General features: G+C 44.4%; 1 protein-coding gene across 2 annotated transcripts in view; it reads left to right on the top strand.

Moving 5' to 3' along the window:
* The first annotated feature begins 4,593 nt into the window (after positions 1-4,593).
* Positions 4,594-22,617, top strand: part of ANKRD55 (ankyrin repeat domain 55) — a 118,042-nt gene continuing 100,018 nt past the window's right edge. The window contains exons 1-2 of one of the 2 annotated variants that reach the window (XM_051853443.2): positions 4,594-4,826; positions 5,123-5,213. In XM_051853443.2, the coding sequence (XP_051709403.2) occupies positions 5,156-5,213 (58 nt within the window). In that variant the 5' untranslated portion in view covers positions 4,594-4,826; positions 5,123-5,155. The remainder of the gene's footprint in view (positions 4,827-5,122; positions 5,214-22,617) is intronic. The other variant, XM_051853444.2, reaches the window with a different exon arrangement.

Below are 22,617 nucleotides of genomic sequence, written 5' to 3'. Positions count from 1 at the left end.
TATTAAGTTTCGAGAATACTTTGTATATTCTGGTCACAAGTCCTTTACAAGCTTTGTGTTTCGCAAATATTCTCTCCCTGTCTGACTTCTCTTCGTGTTTTCTTCCAGCGTCTCTCCAAGGGCAAATGTTTTTAATCATGACAAAGTAAAATTCCTCTGATTGAGGAATAAGACTTGTTACTTTCTAAAATTCACATGTAAATAGCTAATGGCCATTGTGTTGGACAGTACATCATACTAACACCCAAAGGCACCATCCGTGAATAATGTTTATAGCTTTCATAATTCTTATACTTTGTTCTAATTATATTCAGTCATGTAATATTATGCCTTTTGAATCTAATAATACAAATAGGAGAATGCACTTTCCAAGTCTTTATTTTTTCTTTTTACATCTCTATTATTGGCTTTTAAATCATATTTAAGAATATAAGGATCCATGCTGGCTAGGAAATCTAAAAGCTGGTCCTTCCCCACAGATAGCCTTAGAAGCTCTGAGCCCAACAATGTCACAGCATGGGCAAAGGCCCTGTCTCCCTGGCAGGAGTACTTCTCATTGTAAATTTGAGAGAAGTGACTGACGGCGTACAGAAGTGGAGGACTCTTAGGAAATGTGGTCCGAGAAAGCCTTTCTGACGGGGTAGCATTCGAGCTGGGGAAAGAGCATTCGCACAGAGGGAGACAGAACACTGCGGTCTTTGCAGGGCAGGAAAGGATGCTCCAGGTTCAAGGACCAGAAAGGAGACTAGTGCAGCTGACTCAAGGGAGTGGAGGGAAGTGAACTGACAAGGAAGGAAAGAGCTAGGTTTTGCGTGGTCACACAGCCCTTGTCCTCTCTTCCCTCCTACCGTAGAGCTGAGAGTTGACATTGCACAGGCACCAGATACATATGAAGATGGGCCTTACTCAAAATGCACTGGAAGATGCAACCAAATGTTGTCTTGCACTAGACTGGGTGTGTGTTTGCAGCCCAGGAAGCAGTCGGAAAGACAGTAACACTCAGCTCCCACAACCAGTCAGGGGTGTGGTTCTCACAGCACAAATTAAGATGCTAAGGCTCCAAAGTTGTATTACTGACCCAAATCCCACCCCAAGACATGCCCACATCCTTTCCACCCTATTTAACTGCTTTTCTTCCAAATGAGCCCCAGGCAGCCCTCCTACAAACATGAAAGTATCAGTGTAGTTGACTTTGGTTTGGGTAATTATATAAATGCCACAGAAATGGAGCCATTGGGAGACTTTCCATTCATTTTGAGAGTTCTTCCTCTCTGTTAGTGTCTACAAACGTGATGGCTTTAAACAACAGAAATGTATTCTCTCACAGTTCTGGAGCCCAGAACTTCCAAATCAAGGTGTGGACAGGGCCTCTCTCCCTCGAAGGCTCTGGGCTCTAGGGTGGCCTCTTCTAGCTCTGGTGTCTACAAGGGTTCCTTGGTTGGGGCTGCATTTTTCCAGTCTCTGCCTCTGTGTCCAATGGCCCCTCCTCTCTCTGTGGGTCACTTCTGTGTGTCTCTTACAAAGACACTTGCCACTGGAGTTAAAGTCCAAATAAATAAACCAGGATGATTTCAACTTGAAATTTTCTTTTTAAGGTTTATTTATTTATTTGAAAGTCAGGATTACAGAGAGAGGGAGAAAAGGAGAGATGGAGAGATCTTCACTCCTCAAATGGCCACAATGGCCAGGGCTGGGCCAGGCCAAAAACAGGAGCCAGGAGCTTCCTCCAGGTCTCCCACGTGGGTGCAGAGGCTCAAGGACTTGAGCCATATTCATCTGCTTTCCAAGGCACATTAGCAGGGAGCTGGATACCCATATGGGATGCCGGCATTGCAGGAGGTGGCTTAACCCATTACGCCACAACGCCAGCCCCTCGACTTGAGATCTTTAACTTATTTACAACTGCAAAGACCCCTTTTCTGAGTAAGGTCACATCCGCAGGTTCTGAGGATGAGAACATGGACACATCTGTGGACTATTCCACAAACCATTCCGTCCACTGTCCCCTCCACACACTACAGCCTGGAGACTCTCCCCAAGCAGAGCCGAGCAATCACCAGGCTAATCTTGTTTGTTCTTCTCCCCCCAGGATCACGGTCCTGTCTTGCTAGCATTTTGTTTCCGTATTTTGTCCAGTTTTCTAGTTGTTTAAGTCTGGAGGATAAATCCAGTTCCTGTTACTCCAGCATGGCAGAAGCAGAAATTCCTCCCAAGGGTGTAAGCCCATTGGATGATGGGACCGTCCCTGAATGTTCACAGCCGCATCACCAGTGCCTACAGATGATTGGAGCATTCCTTCCTTGTCAGTTCACTTCTCTCCACTCCCAAGAGTCAGCTGCACCAGTCTCCTTTCTGGTCCTTGAACCTGGAGCATTCATTTGTGGACAAATGAAAGCAAAGTCCACCTAAAGCCTTTTCCCCTCTGGTCTGAGACTGAGTGGCAGCAGCTCCATGGACCACGGTCAGCTGGATGAGATGCACGACTTCTCAGCAGAGGATGTGCCGGTGGGATGCAGGTTTCCTTCCTAGTCCCCTCAGTTGGCCGCTGCGGATAAAGGAACAAACTGCTGCTGAGAGGTGTTCGGGACTTAATCATGGAACACATCTGGGCAATGATTCGGAAGAGAAATACTTTTTTAAATTTACAAAAGCACGGGGCATTTTGAAGGGCAGGGCTGATGTGATAAAGCAGAGTGAACAGTAGTATTGTTGAGTGAGAAGTAGTACTGACGCATAGCAGCATAGTAGTAGGATTGTTGAGGAGCGCAGAGGCACATGAAGTAGTAGGATCACAGAGTGAATAGCAGTACTGAGTAACAGCATTGTTGAGTGAGTCGTTGTACTGAGTGGTGGCACTGAGCAGTGATATTGTCCAGTGAGTAGCAGGATGGTCATAGGGAAGGAAGGCTGCCAATTTGTTGATGGAAAATAAATGATGGATGCTGAGAAAAGATGGGGCAAGAGACAAGAAAGGAGCCTGCCTGACAGAGAATACACATGACAGACCAGGTGAGTCCATAGCACAGCAAAGGTGGCCATTAGCGAGACGTCCTTTCTTTCATTTCCATAGTCACACTCCAAGTTAAACAGGAAAACACTCATTACCGCTCCAACAGCGTTTGTGAGAGTAGCTGCTGTCCGACTTCCATTTACTCCAAATCTGGTCCTGTCTAGAATGTGCAGCTATCTTTTTTGGACTTTACCGTGTCATATTTTTATTGTTTCTAAATTGTTACTTACTGTAATGATCCGAAAAGTACAGAGATAGATAAAGGATAAGTTAGGGAGGGAGGGATCTGTGGGGAGCAACTCGGACTAGACTAAGTTACTGGAATTAAGACTTATTCTATGCATCTGCTCTCCCACAATATGGCACTGGGAGAGGAGGAAATAGCTTCTACCCAGCTGCCTCCAGTTCAACCAACAAGCTGCAGGACCTGCTCCTGATTGGAGTAGAGCAGCGTACTCGGCGTGTGGGTAGCAGAGTTGGGATTGGTGGAAGAGGACTATAAAGGAGGAGAGAGACAACATGCACGAGGAACATCTATCTGAAGGAACACCTGTGCAGCCCCCAAGAGAGCCGGCCGGCGGTGTGCCGCTCCCCTGCGGAAGTGGGGAAAGTGGCCAGGGGGAACCACCCTTCCACGGAGGTGGAAGGGATAGTAGCCAACCCGGGAAGAACCAGCAGCAAACCCGGGGAGGGCCGAGCAGACGAAAGAACAGCGCAGGGTCCTGTGTCGTTCCTCCACGAAGACTGGGAGCAACAGGGATCAGTGCTGTGGAGTAGCAGGTAAAGCCACTGCCTGCAGTGCTGGCATCCCATATGGGCGCCGGTTCGAGTTCTAGCTGCTCCACTTCCGATACAGCTCTCTGCTGTGGCTTGGGAATGCAGCGGAGGATAGCCCAAGTCCTTGGGGCCCTGTACCCACATGGGAGACCCGGAAGAAGCTCCTGGATCCCGGTTTCCAGATCAGCCCAGCTCTAGCTGTTGCTATCATTTGGGGAAAGAGCCAGTAGATAGAGGACCCCCCCCCCCGTAACTTAAAAAAAATCTTAAAAAAAAAAGTTAGGAATCTCTTTCTCTAACTACAATCCCCTGAGATCAGCAATATTAACAGTTTAGTACATATATTTCCACACTTTCTTCAATATTCCTCTGAACACATGTGTAGAATATATTTACATACATAGTGGGTGGTTGCTGGCTTTGTGGAAAATGTGAACAAATGAAGTATACAACTCACTTGTTTCATTAACACTATATGAGTGACATCCACCAGATAAGACACACAGATTTATTTGGCTCAGGTGTTTGGATCTAGGATATGAATTTACTACCATATACTCAACTGCTCCTCCGATGATATATATTTGGGTGATTTTTCAGATTTTTTTTACATAGAGTGCTGCAATAAACACATTTGTGATGGCAGATTGCTTTAATTTTATCATCACAGATCCTTGAAACTTGAAATGTGGTCTTTCGAATGCCACTCCCTCCCATCCCATCCCCCCTGTCAATCAGAATGAGCCGAAGGGAGACTGCAGAAGTGCGTGATTACTCGGCACAGCACATGGCCAGCAGCCTCCTGCTACAATATTTACATCCTGTTCCATTGAGATGGCACTCTCCGCTCACATGACCCGAATGCAGCTCTCACTCCACCAAGAGCGCAGCCGAATGCAAACTGCATTGGCAGCTTTGCACATGCTCCGTCTGGCCCTGTGAATCCTCACTCACCCATTGAGATTTCTGTTGGTTTAAAGCGACATTCCAGCTGCTGACGCTCCAGTGACCTGCGGTGTTTTCCCGGCTCGGAGCCAAGGCAGGTGACCCCCACGAATGCTGTTTTGCAGGGTTTGGTCTATTCTGTTGATTTGTTTGGGAATGTAAGTGAGATCTTACTTACACACAAGTATAGCTGATGAACGAAGCCGTAAGAGTAACTCTCTTCCTGGCAGGTGTTTCAGGGATACAGTTTACCTGTTTTCATGGTTCGTCTTGACAACATTCTGCACTTCCGTTGCATGTTTTATTCTGAAACGGAGATCTTGGCATGCAGTGCTGTGTCTGACTGTTGTGTTGACTATAACGGGTGAGATGATGTTTTCTCCTCTCTAGAAACCTGGATGCTTGTTGCCATTCTGATGGCAAATGATGAGACCTGCTACCATGGATTTCGGCACCCCTTCTGTGTTTGATCAGCAAAAAGGTAACATGCTGCTTTAGCATATCCTTTGGTTCTGAACAGTTTGAATCCAACAGCCAGGGATCTGTCATTGGAAGAAGAGAGAAGGATGTGTGTGTGTGTCTGTGTGTGTGTGTCTCTGTGTGTGTGTGTGTCTGTCTGCTATAAAGGATGGGAAAAGAGGATTTCACAAAGAAACCTGTTCTAAATATTCACTTCTAATTTGATCAGACTTTGGAAGAGAAAAACAAGCTGATTGTCTGTCTGGTTGAAGATCCCTGCATACATTTTTTTAATCGGGTTTCAAGCACACTAGCCATTTCACATAGTATTGTTTTTATTCCCAATGTTTTTTTTTCAAATTTTAAAAAATTGCATGAGCCTAAGTAATTTCATGTGTCTCTGTGCAGTCTGTTAACTCAATATTTCACTGCTGCAGCTTCACAGGCCTCTCGTGAGTCCCTTCAGAGACAGAGGTTGCCTGTGTTTACATTGGGCTGATCTGTTACCTCACTGGAGGCTGCGTAGACTTAGCACTATGTTACGATGTGCAATGACAACATGCATCTTCCTCACTTCTGATTTCCAGAGTGGAGGTCATTTTCCACATGAAAATGTTGCTATGAAGTCAACCCCTTATAGGAAGCCTGTATTTGGCCATATGGTCTATATATGTATATTTTGCAAATGCCATGTTTATAGGTACATGTATATAATACTTCTGTGTATTTACATGTTTTCTACGTATGTACAGGAAATTTTCATTCTTTAAATGTAGTAAATATTTTGAGAATCTGATCTCTAAGCCATTTTCTACTGTCTCTGAATATTCGTTAAGATCCTAAGTTCCTCCGATGATTTCACTTGTTTTGGCTACAACGTGAAATGGTGGTTGGTTTGTAAAAGCTTCATTAAGAAAATCCATTCCTTCTTTCATTTTCCCTTTCCTAATGTAGGCCACAGTGTATTTACTAGCCTCAAGCTACAGCTGTTTTCGTGGGCAAATGATTTTTAGCTCCGTAGGTTTCTCAGATAATAAATTTAGATTTAGATGTCTGCGTTAACTCTTTGTTACCTGGATACAGTGTGTTCTCCGGGTGTTAACTCACTTTAACACTGTGTGACACGTACAGCACCTGCCGGTTGAGTTGTTACTTTCCCCCCACCCCCATCCTTCCCTCTTCCTGCACTTTGTGTCACTGATGGCAGTCAGTGAAAGTGAAAATCTGCTCAGAACCAAGGACTCAGACTGGCTGAAAAATGGCCTTGCTGGGCCTTGTAATCCATGGAGAAACACAATGGGTTTATTTTTGAAGACTAAGGGAGCTAGGACTGACAATGAAAGAACTGGCCCTTCATAATGAATTCCTCTGTTCCAGAACTGTGCCTTCTAACTGGAATGAGCCCAAACATGGCCAAGATATTGATGAATATTATTTACTTTCTTGTAGCATCTTTCGTGTGGGCAATTTCCTCTACCCAAGGTCTGATTCTCCCCCCGAAAGTTAACCCTCTCCCTGCCTTCTCCATTGCTCAATCCTTTCTCTCTTGTTTGAAGCACTGTGATATGACACAGATAGCTTTTAAATGGTGCAGCCACAGGTTAGAGTGGTGGATGGGCTACTTCCCGGGCATATGACCTTGGCAGTTTGCTAACTCTCTCTGTTCCTTAGTTTCCTCAGCATAACATACAGGAAATGATGCTTAACTTGCAGGGGGATCTGCAAAAAATCTTGCCCAACCTGCAATACGTATTTTTGAATCAAGGCTGCTTCTGTTATTGTTACTGTTATTACTATCACCTCAGACTAGGAGTTCTTTGAATACAAAGGATTATTCACCGCTCTGTCTCCAGCCCTCAGATGAAACGAAGGTTTAGCTAGTGCTGGGTGACTAGATTACATTAATTATTCATAATCCCAGGGTACCAGTTAGAGCAAGCGCTAGAACCGTAATTAACCAAGGAGCACCTGCATAGTTCTAACGTCTCACTAATCCTTCCTCTTTCTTAAAAGCATGAAAGACTATACTCGGTCTAGCTCTTTGCATAGATTTGAATCTTTTACCATTAGGAAAACCCAGGTAGGCTGGCTTTCTCTGGAAAAGTTGAGCGTATGGCTATAGTGCAAGGCTTCTCATGAATGCTCACCAGCTGGAGAATCAAACTCTGGTGGCATTGCCTCCGTGTGCAGATGTTCAGAGAAGCGCCCTGGAAGCCATGTAACCCCCAAGCTCTCAAACCTGGCTGCATGGCAGAACCATTTAGGGGAACTTGGAATATGCTGATGCCTGGATCCCACCCGTAGGCATTCCAGTCTAACAGGCAGGGGCTGTGGTCTGACCAACACTCCCTTGGAAGTTCTAAAACCCAACAAGGATGGGGAAGTGATCATCCTATCCATCCCTCTCCTACACACACACACACACACACACACACACATTTCTGAAGCACGGAGAGGCTAAGGGATGGCCCTGGATGACAATAACCACACCCTGCCCATGAATATCAGAGGAGCCTGAGACCAGGATGTCTCCGTCTAGACAGCAGAACAAGAGGGAGCCTCTGTTTGTGGACAAACTCTGGGCCCAGCAACCACTCCAGGTGGGCATAGGACAGGCTTGGCTTCGTGGTTGCCCAGAAAACGGTGCAACACTATGATACAGGATGCCCTTCAGGGCTCTAACAGGCACATTTATTAACCTGAATTCCTCTATCTAACTAGAATTTTCTTTATTTCTCTTCATTCCTTTTTAAAGATGAATTATTTATTTGGAATGCAGAGCAACAGAGAGGAACACAGACAGATGGCTTCCATCTGCTGGTTCACTCCCCAAATGGCCACAACTGCCAGGTCTGGGTAATGCTGAGGCCAGGAGCCAGGAACTCCACTTAAGTCTCCCACATGGGTGGCAGGGGCCCAAGTGCTTGGACCATCTTCCACTGTCTTCCCAGGCACATTAGCAAGGAGCTGGGTCAGAAACAGTGTAGCTGGGACTCCGAAATGGGATGCCAGCGTTGCAGGTGGCCGCGTAGCCCACTGCACCACACAACACCAGTCCCGTCTGTATTTCTCTGCAGCTTGAGGTCACAAGACATCTCTATGGCAGGGTCTTGGTGACAGATGGACATTTGCTCATGTCCTGTCTCAGCCCTCTGCACAGCTGCATGGAGCTAGACAAGCTGATTGATGTCCCCCGGCTTGCATCTCCTTGTCTATAAAACGTAGATCACAGTATACATTCTCAAGGTACCCTAGGAGCTTAAAGAGCAAGTTATCTGGCAGGCCACAGGGATGAGGGCTGGGCCCCGGCTTGTTTGTAGAATTGGGAGGGAGGAAGCAGGGGGCTTTGGAGCACCCCGCCTCTGGCTTTGCTTTTTGCTTTCACCATGGCAACAGCACTGGCCCCACATGCGCGCTCTTCCTGGCTGTCTTCCCTCTCCAAGCCCACACGCAGGGAAGAACCTGTAGTAAAATCATTTACTACAGAACGCAGAGGTTCCTGCTGAAGTCAAGCTGTTATGTAACAGAGGAGGCTTGCATGTTTAGCTCTCTCACTTCTTAGGGGAAGAAAGGCTTTGCTCTGCCTGAAAGATGCCTGGGCCTCAGAGAGAAACTCAGAGACAAGGGAGGGCCCCCAGGACCTGGCCCACCCCTCTGTGTCTGAGTGAGGGGGCCCGGTCTTGGACAAGGCTGAGCTGAGCAGGGGCGGGGGTTGCAGGTGCACCTCTGTGGCCTTCTCTCTTGGCGTTGCTGCGAGGGCGGTCTTCCAGCCCAGAGCAACGTAGTGTGTCAGTGCCCTGGGGCTGCTGTGACAGTGACCACAAGCTGGGTGGCTTAAAACACCAGTGATGTGTTCTCCTGCAGATCAGAAGGCAGAACTGAAGGTGTCAGTAGAGGGCACCCCCCGCCAGAGCTTTTAGGGAAATCTTCCCTTGCCTCTTCCAGTCTGAAGCTGTAGGGCCTCAGTCCCTCCAGTCTCAGCCTCTGTCTTCCAGAATCTTCTCCTCTGTGTGTCTCTCCTCTGCGTGTCTATCTCATACTCCCTCTCTTTCAGTCTTGCCAAGTATGATTGCCTTTAGGGGCCACCCAGGTAATCCAGGACAAACTACTCCTAGAAAGGTCTTTGGCTTAATCCCATGTGTTCACATAGAATGTAAAGGCTGCTCATTTACATGTCAGATCATAGTCATAGGTGCAGGGGAGGAGGAGGTGACCATATATTTAGGGCCACCATTCAACCCGTCGCCTGAACTACAAAAAAGTCATGCATTGGTTTTTGGTAAAAATGCATTCTCATTTAAGCTCTATGGAAAGTTAACATAAGAAAGAGGTGGGGGGAAGCATGCACTTGGTGCAGACTGTGCAAGCCCACTGTATGCATTACGTAATGGGAAGAGCTCATGTTCATTCAGCACTTAGCAGAGCCAGGCTCTGTGCTAAGGACGTACATGGACCACGTCCTACCCTCAGCCCATCAGCCCCACTATTACTACCTTCTTTTTCCAGTGAGGAAATTCAAAAAGACTGTGACCTACCCAACATTACCATCAAGTAAAATGGCAAAGCTGGGATCCCAGTCTAAACTTGTTTGACTCCAGAGTCCATGGTCTTTCTACTAAAGGGTGTCTCTCTTCCTTGGTCAACTCTTACGTTTAATTTTTAAAAATAACATATCAGCAAAAAAAAATCAAATTATTAGAGCATTTGGGGCCGGCACTGTGACACAATGGGTTGAAGCCCCAGTCTACAGTGCCGGCATCCCATATGCGCACTGGTTCAAGTCCCGGCTACTCCACTTCCAATACAGCTCTCTGCTATGGCCTGGGAAAGTAATAGAAGATGGCCCAAGTCCTTGGGCCCCTGTACCCATGTGGGAGACCTGGAAGAAACACCTACCTCCTGACTTTGGATCAGCCCAGCTCCAGCCATTGCAGCCATCTGGGGAGTGAGCCAGGGGGTGGAGGATCTCTCTCTCTCTCTCTCTCTCTCTCTCTCTCTCTCTTTCTCTCTCTCTCTGCCTCTGCCACTCTGCAACTCTGCCCTTCAAATAAATAAATTTTTTTTTTAAAACTAGAGCGTTTGTTTTCACAATCAAGCTGTCATTCCATTGTGTTGTGGATTTTTAAAGCTCCCACACATACAGATGTGTGGGTTTTAAATCCCAACTTCTCATCTAAAAGGGAAATGCTAGACAAAAAGTTACCATTTTGGCGTGACAATCAGGTGCCTCTAAAGAAAGAATAAGCAGATTGTGAAAGGGGGTTGAGGAAAGAGCTGGGGAAGGGCAGGCACGGGAGACAGGAGAAAGGGCAGCGATTTCTGCCCTGTTGATGGTCATAGATTTAGACACCTTGAAGAGGAGCCTGGAGTGAAACCCAGGAGCACTGAGGAGACCTGTGTGACCTTCGGACTGTCCAGAGGAGGGGAGATGGCTGGGAAACCACCAGTCTGCTGCTTCAGACACAGATGATCCGTGGCCTCTGAGAAAATGCTTGGCTTCCTCCCTCTCTTACGCAAGGAAGAGGAGCAGAGGGAACAGGAGACAGAGAAGAAGGATCTTTTTCTAATGTTCTTGCCCACTCAAGACCAGCCCTGGGCAAACCTGTCTGCTGGAAGCCTGCACCTGCCCTTCTCTGCCTCATTCTCGGTGCTGCCCTCTTAGGGGCCATCCACCAGCTACTGGGAAAGACTGATAGATCCCTACTTTGAGAGTCTGCTCTGGCCCCCATCTCTTACCACCACAAAACGCTCTGCCTCCAATAATCTGAGCATTTCTCACCTTCTACCCAAGTGGCTCCTCCTATGGAAACATACAGAAAGAAGCCCCTGCTGGTACCGGCATTGTGGCATAGTGGGTAAAGCAGCTACCTGTGATCCCAGCTTCCATATGTATGCCAGTTCATATCCAGGCTGCTCCACTTCAGATCCAGCTCCCTGCTAATATACCTAGGAAAAGCAGTGGAAGATGGCCCAAGGGTTTGGGCCACTCCTGTCCATATGGAAGACTAAGATGATATTCCTGGCTTCAGCCTGGCCCAGCCCTGATCATTGTGGCCACTTGGGGGAGTGAACCAGTATATGGAAGATCTATCTCTCTCTCTTTCCTCCTACCCCCATCTTTGTGTGTGTGTGTGTGTGTGTGTGTGTGTGTATGTCACTCTCTGTAGCTCCAACTTTCAAATAAATAACTAAATCTTTAAAAAGAAGAAGGAAGGAAGGAAGGAAGGGAGGGAAGAAGGAAGCCAGCCCCTGAGGATCTTAGCTAAACAAATGCCATTCACATCCCTAAAAGCCATCAAACTGCAAGTGATTCAGTACCAGAGGCTAGGGGAGAAACGGCATTGGTAGTGTTCACCCCAGGACAGCCCCACTGTCCCCAGGGAGGGATCCCTTGCCAGAGTGTGTATTCCAAGAGCAAGGATCCAGGGGTCGTCTCCAAGGGAATGAAGGCCCACATGGCAACACGTCTCCTGGGTCAACCCTGCTAGTGTTTCCCAACACTTGACCAGATCAGCTCTTGAAGGCTAAACCTCAGCTCAGCCTCTGGTGCAAAATTCAGCAGCTCGGATGGTTTCCCTCCCTCTTTAATTCATTCACAGCCATGTTGGGTACCTGAGAGCCAGATTTTCTCCTTGATACTGCCATGCTTATGCAAAAAAAATTTAATGGAGCCTAAAAGAAAAACCACTAAACTTGTACCTGTTTTTTTTATGAAATAATCATCTCACCCATTTCTGAATTTGGGACAAAGTGAGAAGATGAGGGCCCGCGTGCTGATGCCCAAGACTGATGTAAAACAGAGGATGTGGGTGGGCCGGATACCATGTTTCAGAAAGACCCCATCTGACGAGGAGTGGAGGGTGGGCACACTTGTAACTCTCAGGAAGGCCGTGGGTATCCAGTGTGGTGTTGGCCAATCCAGAAGACCCCCTTACGTCATGCGTGATCTGCCTCTCACATTTTCTGATTTCTCTTTCCAAGTCATGAAGGTTTCACCCTAATATTAACTTTGAACTAATGCATAGTTTCCTGTTCTCTTTGTGAAACTTGAGAATGGCACTTGCTTTCTGATGAGGCAATGCTTGCTTTCTTTGGGCATCTTGGGGGAGGGAGAGAAGGGAAGACATTGCAGTCCACACAGGAGATATTCCCATTTCTAAATGTGTCCTTAGATCATACAAATAGCTGCACGTGGTATTTAATAATGTTATAATCCTTTAACTTTTTGTTTGAAAATAATTTTGTACTTATAAAAATGGTACAAGAACAAAAATAATACAAAGAATACTTGTGTATATTTTACCCAGATTCACTTATGTTGACATTATACCCCTCCTCACTGTTTATCCTTTGCTCTTTCTGTTCTGTCTTTCCTTCTGTCTGTCTCCCTGCCTCAGTGTGTGTGTGCATTTTCGTTTAATCAGCTGTCTGCATTACGGTCTTGTTTGCTGACCCAATCATGCATTTTAGCACAATCTCCCTGCCTCCCCACATTGCCCACACAGAATCGAGTGCCACATAGCTATTGCATTTAGCACATGTCTTTGGTCTTCTCCTATATATATATATATATATATATATATATATAGTTTGTTGATTGACTATTTTTTTAAATTTATTTTTAAGGAATAAAAATTTCAAATTTCATAAGTTCAACTTAGAAATACAGTTATTCTTCCCACCATACCCGCCCTCCCTCCCACACTCCCACTACTCCTCCTCCTTCCTTTCCCCTTCCCAATCCCGTTCTCCATTAGGACTCATTTTCAATTAACTTTATACATAGAAAATCAACTCTATACTAAGAAAAGATTTCAACAGTTTGCACACACACACACACACACACAAACCTGAGAACTGGTTTTACAGTTAACTCTCATAATACAACTCATTGAGGACAGAGGCCCTCAATGGGAAGTTAGTCCACAGTGAATCCTGTTGTTAATTTAACAATTAACACTCTTATGTATGACTTAAGTAACCACCTGAGGCTCTTGACATGAGCTGCCTAGGCTATGGAAACCTTTTGAGTCCACAAAGGCCATAAGCAAAAGGGAAATTCTCTCCTCCCTTTAGAGAAAAGTACATCCTTCTTTGATGGCCACTTCTTTCCACTTGGTCTCACTCACAGAAAACTTTCATGTAGAACATTTTTTGCCACAGTGTCTTGGCTTTCCACGCCTGAAATGTGCTCATGAGCTTTTCAGCAAGGCCAGAAAGACTTAAGGGCTGATTCTGAGGTCAGAGTGTTACTTAAAGTGATTGTCATTCTGAGTCTGCTGTGTGGACTACTTCCTATGCTGGAACATTCTCTCCTTTTATTCTATTATTATTGCCAGGAACTTGATCCTATTATATGATCACTTTAACACTTAATCCTATCTATATGTTCACTTTAACACTTAATATGATCACTTCAACAATTAAGATGGCATTTTTACTGTCAAGCTTAATAGGATTTGAAGTACTATGACAAATTTTTAAACTTTACCCTTAGAGGTAAGTCCATACAAATATACACAGAACTATACAGCTTACAGTTACAAACTTCCTCCTCCCTCTCTCATTCCTACTCTTATTTTTTACTGAAATCTATTTTCAATTGACTTTATGCACATATGATTAACTCTATGTTAAGTAAAGAGTGCAACAAATAGTATGAAGAAAAAAAAAACTGTTCCTCAACAGTCAAGACAAGGGCAGCTCAGTTCATCTCTTCTCAAAGTGTCAATTTCACTTCTACAGATTTCATTTTAGGTGCTCTATTAGTTCTCACAGATTAGGGAGAACATATGGTATTTGCCCATTTGGGAGTGGCTTATTTTACTAAGTATAATGTTTTCCAGAATCATACTACTTTTCACAGTGGCTTTATCAGTTTACATTCCCACCCACAGTGGATTGGGGTAATTTTTTCTCACATCCTCACCAGCATTTGTTGTTTGTTGATTTCTGTAGTAAAGTCATTTTAACTAGAGTGAGGTGAAATCTCATTGTGGTTTTGATTTGCATTTCCCTGATGGCTAGTGATCCTGAATGTTTTTTCATATGCCTGTTGGCCATTTGGATTTCCTCTATCAAAAAATGTCTGTTTATGTCCTTGGCCCATCTCTTAGCTGAGTTGTTTGTTTTGTTGTTGTGGAGTTTCTTGATCTCTTTTTATATTCTGGTTATTAATTCTTTATCAGTTGCATACTTTGCAAATAATTTCTCCCATTCTGTCAGTTGCCTCTTTACTTTCTTGAGTGTTTCTTTTGCCATACAGAACCATCTCAACTTGATGTAATCCCACTTGTTAATTTTGTCTTTGACTGCCTGTGCCTCTGGAATCTTTTCCAAGAAGTCTTTGCCTGTGCCAATGTCTTGCAGGGTTTACCCAGTGTTCTCTAATAATTCTTGGTGTTGGGTAGTGGATTTAGATCTTTAATCCATGTTGAGTGGATTTTTGTGTAAGGTATTAAGTAGGTGTCTTGCTTCATACTTCTGCATGTGGAAATCCAGTTTTCTCAGAACCATTTGTTGAAGAGACTATTCTTGCTCCAGAGAATGGTGTTAGCTCCTTGATCAAATATAAGTTGGTTTTGATGTTTAGATTGATTTCTGGTGTCTCTATCCATCTACTTTTGTACCAGTCTATCCATCTACTTTTGCACCAGTACCAGGCTATTTTAATTATAACTGCCCTGTAGTTTGTCTTGGAATCTGGTATTGTGATGCCTCCAGCTTTGTTTTTGTTGTACAAGATTGCTTTAGCTATTTGAGGTCTCCTGTACCTCCATATGAATTTCAGCATCACTTTTTCTAGATCTGAGAAGAAAGTCTTTGGTATTTTAATTAATATCACATTGAATCTGTAAATTACTTCGGAAGAATGGACATTTTTATGATATTGATTCTTTCAATCCATGAACATGGAAGATTTTTCCTTTTATCTTCTTCTGTTTCTTTCTTTAATGTTTTATAATTATTATTGTAGAGATTTTTTACATCCTTGGTTAAATTTATTCTAAGCTATTTGATTTTTTTGTAGCTATTATGAATGGAATTGATCTTAGAAGCTCAATCTCAGCCTTGGCCTTGTCTGTGTATATAAAGGCTGTTGATTTTTGTATATTGACGCTATATCCTGCTACTTTACCCAACTCTTCTGTGAGTTCCAATAGTCTCTTGGTAGAGTCTTTTGGATCCCCTATATATAGAATCATGTCATCTACAAATAGGAATAATTTGACTTCCTCCTTCCCAATTTGTATCCCTTTCATTTCTTTCTTTCTTTCTTTCTTTCTTTCTTTCTTTCTTTCTTTCTTTCTTTCTTTCTCTCTCTCTTTCTCTCTTTCTCTCTTTCTCTCTTTCTCTCTTTCTCTCTTTCTCTCTTTCTCTCTTTCTTTCCTTCCTTCCTTCCTTCCTTCCTTCCTTCCTTCCTTCCTTCCTTCCTTTTCCTAATGGCTCTGGCTAAAACTTCCAGGACTATATTGAATAGCAAAAGTGGGAGTGGGCATCCTTGTCTGGTACCAGATCTCAGTGGGAACGCTTCCAATTTTTCTCCATTCAATATGACTATGACCGTGGGTTTGCCATAGATTGCCTTGATTATGTTGAAGAATGTTCCTTCTATGCCTAATTTGCTTAGAGTTTTCATCACGAAAGGGTGTTGTATTTTATCAGATGCTTTCTCTGCATCTAGTGAGATAATCATATGGTTTTTGTTCTACAGTTTGTTAATGTAATGTATCACATATACTGACCTGGGGATGTTGAACCATCCCTGCATACTAGGGATAAATCACACTTGGTCTGGGTGGATGATCTTTCTGATGTGTTGTTGGATTCAACTGGCTAGAATTTTGAGGATTTTTTTCATCTATGTTCATCAGGGAAATTGGTCTGTAATTCTCTTTCTCTGTTGTGTCTTTTTCAAGTTTAGGAATTAGGGTGATGCTGGCTTTGTAGATAGAATTTGGGTGAGTTCTCTCCTTTTCAGTTGTTTTGAATAACTTGAGAAGAATTGTAGATAGCTCTTCTTTAAACGTCTGGTAGAATTCAGCAGTGAAGCCATCTGGTCCTGGGCCTTTCTTTGTGGGGAGAGCCTTTATTACTGATTCAATTTCTCTCTTTGTTATTGGTCTGTTTAGGTTTTCTAGGTCTTCATGGCTCAACGTAGGTAGGTTGTATGTGTCCAGAAATCTATTCATTTCTTCTAGGATTCCCATTTTGCTGACATACAGCTCTTTGTTGTAACTTCTGATGATTCTTTTTATTTCTGTGATGTCTGTTGTTACATTTCCTGTTTTATCTCTAATTTTATTGATTTGGGTCTTCTCTCCCATTTGTTTGGTTAGTTGGGATAATGGTGTGTCGATTTTTTTTTTCAAAAAACATCTCTTCGTTTTGCTGATCTTTTATATTTTTTATTCCGTTTTGTTAATTTCTTCTCTAATTTTAATTATTTCTTTCCTCTTATTAATTTTGGGTTTGGTTTGCTGTTGTTTTTCCAGATCCTTGAGATGCATTGATAGCTCATTTATTTGGTTCCTTCCTTCCCAATTTATTGATGTAGACACCAATTGCTATTAAGCTTTCCTCTTAACATTGCTTTTTCTATATTCCATAAGTTTCTTTTGTTTTTGTTTTTTTGACAGGCAGAGTGGACAGTGAGAGAGAGAGACAGAGAGAAAAGTCTTCCTTTTGCTGTTGGTTCACCCTCCAATGGCCGCCGCAGCCAGCGCGTTGTGGCCAGCGCACCGTGCTGATCCGAAGCCAGGAGCCAGGTGCTTCTCCTGGTCTCCCATGGGGTGCAGGGCCCAAGCACTTGGGCCATCCTCCACTGCACTCCCAGTCCACAGCAGAGAGCTGGCCTGGAAGAGGGGCAACCGGGACAGAATCCTGCACCCCAACCGGGACTAGAACCTGGTGTGCCAGCGCCACAAGGTGGAGGATTAGCCTAGTGAGCCGCGGCGCCAGCCTATTCCATAAGTTTTGATATGTTGTGTTGTCATTTTTTTGTTTCAAGAAATTTTTTTGTTTCTCTTTTGATTTATTTTATGACCCACTGTTCAATCAGGAGTATGTTGTTCAGTCTTCATGTGTTTGCATATGCTCTAGAGATTCCTGAGTTGCTGATTTCTAGCTTCACTCCATGGTGGTCTGAGAAGATGGATGCTATGATTTTGATTTTTTTGAGTTTGCTGAGACTTGCTTTGTGGCCTAGCATGTGGTCAATCCTAGAGAAAGTTCAATGCATTGATGAGAAGAATGTTTATTCCTCAACTATAGGATGAAAAGTTTTGTAAGGTATCTGTTAGGTCCATTTGGTGTATAGTGTTGGTTAACTCTGCTATTTCCTTGCTGGTTTTCTGTCTGGTTGACCTATCCATTGCTGAAAGTGGGGTATTGAATTCCCCTATTACTATTGTATTGGAATCTATGCCTCCCTTTAGATCCTTTAACATTTCTTTTAAATAGTCAGATGCCCTATAATTAGATAAATTTATATTTATAGTAGTTACATCTTCCTGCTGAATTGATCTCTTAATGGGCCATTCTCCTCTGCCCTCCCAGGCCAAAGCAGAGAGCTGGACTGGAAGAGGAGCAACTGGGACTAGTATCCGGCACACCAACCGAGACTAGAACCCAGGGTGCCGGTGCCACAGGTGGAGGATTAGCCAAGTGAGCCACGGCACCGGCCCTGTTGTATTCTATTGGGGTTTCATGTTGTCTTCCTTATTCTTGTTTCTTGAATTGGTACGTTTGTTGTTTGGCATTTGTGGAAACACTCATTGGTTTCTTCTTTTTTTTTTTTTTTTTTTTTTTTTTTTGCTGTGTCAGCTTTTATCTTTATACTATTCCTCTGTAGATATGTGGAGTGTCTGCTTTCAGTGAATATCTAGAGGCTTGTGGTGGGTGTGGCCTGTTCAGTTCTCTAGAGGAAATGGCATGTCTAAGGTGACACACTCGGGTTTGGTGTGGTAAATCTCCTCTCTCTCTCTCTCTTTTTTTTTAATCAAAAGGGAAGTGTATTCTGCTCAGCTGAGCTCCTCTCCTCAAAGGAGACCAGTGCCTGTGCACTAGTCCCAGAGGGTATAATATTCAGCTGGTCTGCCCCAAGGACCACACAATGGATCTGTGCAGTCCTCCGTGTAAGTTCAGATTCCCCAGCAGGAAGTGTAGGAAACCCTGAGCATCTGGAGTCTCTCTCAGTAACTGCCCAAAGTCCCATCCACACCGTTGAGTCCTCCCACACAGCCTCAGCTTTTTTTCTCAGTCCCAGCACAGAAGCCTCCCACTGTCATGAGCTCCCAGCCCCCTGTTAGTTCACCTCACCAGAGTCAGGAGTCTCCACTTGGCTGGTTGCTGGGTGTGAACACAAACTGGCACAGCTGTTACATATGTCCAGAATGGCACCTGCTCTATCCACTTGTTACAGGACACTGTTGTAAAGTGATCAAGGAGGGAGAAACGTGTCCTTCCTTTTTTCTTTTTTTCCCCTCCTCTAGTTTGGCAGGTACACTATCCTCCACGGAGCTCCAAGCCAGGTGCCCTCCAGGCTCTTCCTGCAGCTTTATCACCAGTGGCTTGGGCTGCTGCGGTGCGTACGCTCTTGGCCACTGGAGTCCTGAGCTGTGCGCGTCCACGCCCTCCACGTGGGTCCACTCTGTCCCTCTAATCTGCATAGTTTCCTCTGCTGTTTTCTCCCAAACTCTTCCCTGAAACTGTATTCTCTCCACTTTTTTAAAACTATCTTCTCCTGGACTCTCTAGTAAAAGAGTAAACTCCCTCCCTACTCCACCATCTTGGACCGCCTCTCTTTTATGACACTGACATTTTGGAAAATGTCTCTCGTGTTAAATACCAAGTTCCTTTTTTTCATGTCTGGCAGTGGCTTCCTCACAATTCAATGTATCCTGTACATTCACAGCCAGAACACTGCAGAGATGAGGTTGTGCCTGCCTTCAGTTGTCCTAGCATTGCTTTAATCCTTTGTAGTGATCATTTGGGGATAGAGGTATTGTAAGTACTAGATGTCAACTGGTTCTAACAGTTTAAAATGCTATTTTTCCTAATTGTGAAATTAATACTAGCTTAATCCAAAAAATTAAGCAATGTAAAAAATTCAGACATGTATGAATGCATTGTACATAGAACTGGCAAAGGACTGTGTTCTTCAGGGTCTCCTAGTCCCAGCCTGTTCCCCGAGACAAATCCATGGCAACTCATGCTCTGGGCTGGCTGAGTGACTTCTGAAGAACAATGGGAACCAGGCCTAGGGTGTTAATCAATGTCCACTGTTAGGGGAACAGCAGTCACCCTGGTTTGTTAAGCCCCCTCCCATGTGACAGCACAGTGCTGAAGTCTTGAGACAGATTCTATTTTTAGTATGGTTTACCTGACTTGCCCAAGTTCACACAGGACAAAGGACAAAGCTGCCATTTTATCTCAGACTTCTGCCACCCCCACCCCCACAAGACCCTCCTCATATTCCCCTTTACACCAAGATATGCCTTCTAGTATGGAGACCCGCCTCATCAACCCCTTTGTGACACCTAGCATGCAGATGGAAGAAAGGTGACGGTGACCAGGACTGGTGGTGAGCACTCGAGACCCTCTCTGCTTTGCTTACATTGGGCCAGCTATCTTCTCCCCAGAGCTGGGCTCCCCTTTGCAAAGAGCTCTGCCTGAGACCTCCACCCCGTGCACCAGGGTGGGAGGGGAGCCAGTCTCCATAGCAACCTGCCTCTGGGGCAGAGAATGATCCCAACATCCCAGAAGGATGCTGAGGGGGTGATGGTTGAAAGGATGTGATTACACTGAACTGTGACCCGTGCAGCTAATGTGATAGGAGCCCGGGGTGGCAAGGCCAGGGCTTAGCTTCCATCTCAGAGACCTCTGAAGGCAGAGTGATAATTTTCATTCTCTTACTCAGCCCATTCGTTCTGCCCAATAAGTTGGTGTTTCTCTGATACACAGTTCAGAGAGCCCCAACCCTGCAGCCAAGGTCACAAGGAAACAGCAGTTGATTAAAAAAAGGGGGTTGGGGTGGCACTGTGGTGCAGCAGGTTAATGCCCTGGCCTGAAGTGCCAGCATCCCATATGGGCGCTGGTTCTAGTCCCGGCTGCTCCTCTTCCAATCCAGCTCTCTGCTATGGCCTGGGAAAGCAGTAGAAGATGGCCCAAATCCTTGAGCCCCTACACCCGCATGGGAGACCCAAAAGAAGCTCCTGGATCCTGGCTTCGGATCGGTACAGTTCTGGCCGTTGTGGCCATCTGGGGAGTGAACCAGCAGATGGAAGACCTCTCTCTTTGTCTCTGCCTCTCCTCTCTCTGTGTAACTCTGACTTTAAAAACAAAACAAAAAGCAAACAAACAAAAAAAACCCGGCATTCTTTCATCCTTGCCCTCCTGCACTGTGGTCATGGTTCCACCCACTTTAACCTTGAGACCACATCTTGGATCTTTGGATTACCACAGTAGCTGAAGACGCAGTCTCATTGCTAAAACCATGAGACAGGCACCTGGAACTCACGTGAATTCATACTGTTAGCCTTCTGACCACTTGATGTTATTAAAAATGGGGTCCTAGAGTTTCGGCCACAGCCAGGCTGACACAACATAGACCACGAGTATGGCTTATTGCAGGTGCCATAGCAGAAGCCAGATTAAGGATAGAGCCTGCAGGCATTTTCCTTAAAATAGTGGCACTTTTAGAATTGGAAGGCACTTCAAAATGTTCATGGGAAAGAGAAATAAAAGATAAGTTTATTTTGGTGTGAAAAAATTTTGAAATCCATGCAAGTGAAGGGTCTTCAAAAAGTTCATGAAAAAATGTGTATTATAAAAACCTATACACAGATTTCAAAAATTTTTGCACTTTCAGGAGAAGAGAAAGGCAAGTATTGATACCCTAAAGGGTTAAGGCAACATGACGAGTCTCAAGGACTCTACCCAGGACCATAGAGTTTAACACCTGGGCATCAGGGCTGACACTGCCCAACCCCTAAATTTTGCAGGTTTTTTTTTTTTAAGATTCATTTATTTATTTGAAAGGCAGAGCAACAGAGAGAGAGAGAGGGCGAGACCCGTGAGAGATCTTCCATCTACTCTTTCACTCCTCAAATGGCCACATCAGTTGGGGCTGGGCCAGGCTGAAGCCAGAAGCCAGGAGCTTCCTCCAGGTCTCTTCCATGGGTGCAGGGGCCCAAGCACTTGGGCCATCCTCCGCTGCTTTCCGAGGTCATTAGCAGGGAGCTGGATTGGAAATGGGGCAGCTGGGACTCAAACAGGCACCCACCTCCTCCAAACGACAAGCCAGAACTCCTTTGCCAGCATTGCAAGTGGTAGCTCAACCTGCTGTGTCACAACACTGGCCCCATTATAGATGGGGTGATAAAAAATGTACAATGAATAATCCACCCCTCCCCTCCCTGCAGCCACCCCAGTTCCCTCCTTGGAAGCAAAACAATGTAACCAGTTTCTTGTGTACTCTTCCAGGGAGATTTTATACATTGATAAGCAAATTCTAAAATATATATATTTTTCCTCATTAAAGCATCCGGTTCTCCATTTATTTTCACAAATGAAAGCTAATATGTGTGCTTTTGACCTCTCCTCCCAAAGCATTGTTGGTGCTTTGATCAAGATGGCATTAAACCTAAGTCTGGTAACAATGAAAATTGCTTGTGCTACTTAGTCTTCCCATCTAGGAACATAAGGTGTGTTTCTTTAACATTAACTCTCCTCTGAGATCTTTCAGTGAAGTTCTGTTTAGAGTAAGAGTATTTTGGTGATTTTTATTCCTGGATCTTTTGTATTTTCATTGTGATGGTTATTTCTCTCTTTTTAAATTTCCTTTTTAATTTATCAAAAGGCAACAAATTTCCTGTATTTCACAGATACAGTGTTAGGAGCACAGTGATTCTTTCTTTTTTTTTTTAACTTTTATTTAATGAATATAAACTTCCAAAATACAGCTTATGGATTACAATGGCTTCCCCCCCATAACTTCCTTCCCACTCGCAACCCTCTCCTTTCCCGCACCCTTTCCCCTTCCATTCACATCAAGATTCATTTTCAATTCTCTTTATATACAGAAGATCAGTTTAGCATACAGTAAGTAAAGATTTCAACAGTTTGCACCCACATAGAAACACAAAGTGAAAAATACTGTTTGAGTACTAGTTATAGCATTAAATCACAATGTACAGCACATTAAGGACAGAAATCCTACATGAGGAGTAAGTGCACAGTGACTCCTGTTGTTGACTTAACAAATTGACACTCTTGTTTATGGCATCAGTAATCATCCTAGGTTCTTGTCATGAGTTGCCAAGGCTATGGAAGCCTTTTGAGTTCACCGACTCCGATCATATTTAGACAAAGTCGTAGTCAACATGGAAGTTCTCTCCTCCCTTCAGAGAAAGGTACCTCCTTTG

Source organism: Oryctolagus cuniculus, chromosome 14 (assembly GCF_964237555.1).
Source record: "Oryctolagus cuniculus chromosome 14, mOryCun1.1, whole genome shotgun sequence".
Taxonomy (NCBI): domain Eukaryota; kingdom Metazoa; phylum Chordata; class Mammalia; order Lagomorpha; family Leporidae; genus Oryctolagus; species Oryctolagus cuniculus.
The sequence above is the reverse complement of the archived record's forward strand: the minus strand, read 5'-3'. Positions and strand labels throughout refer to the sequence as shown.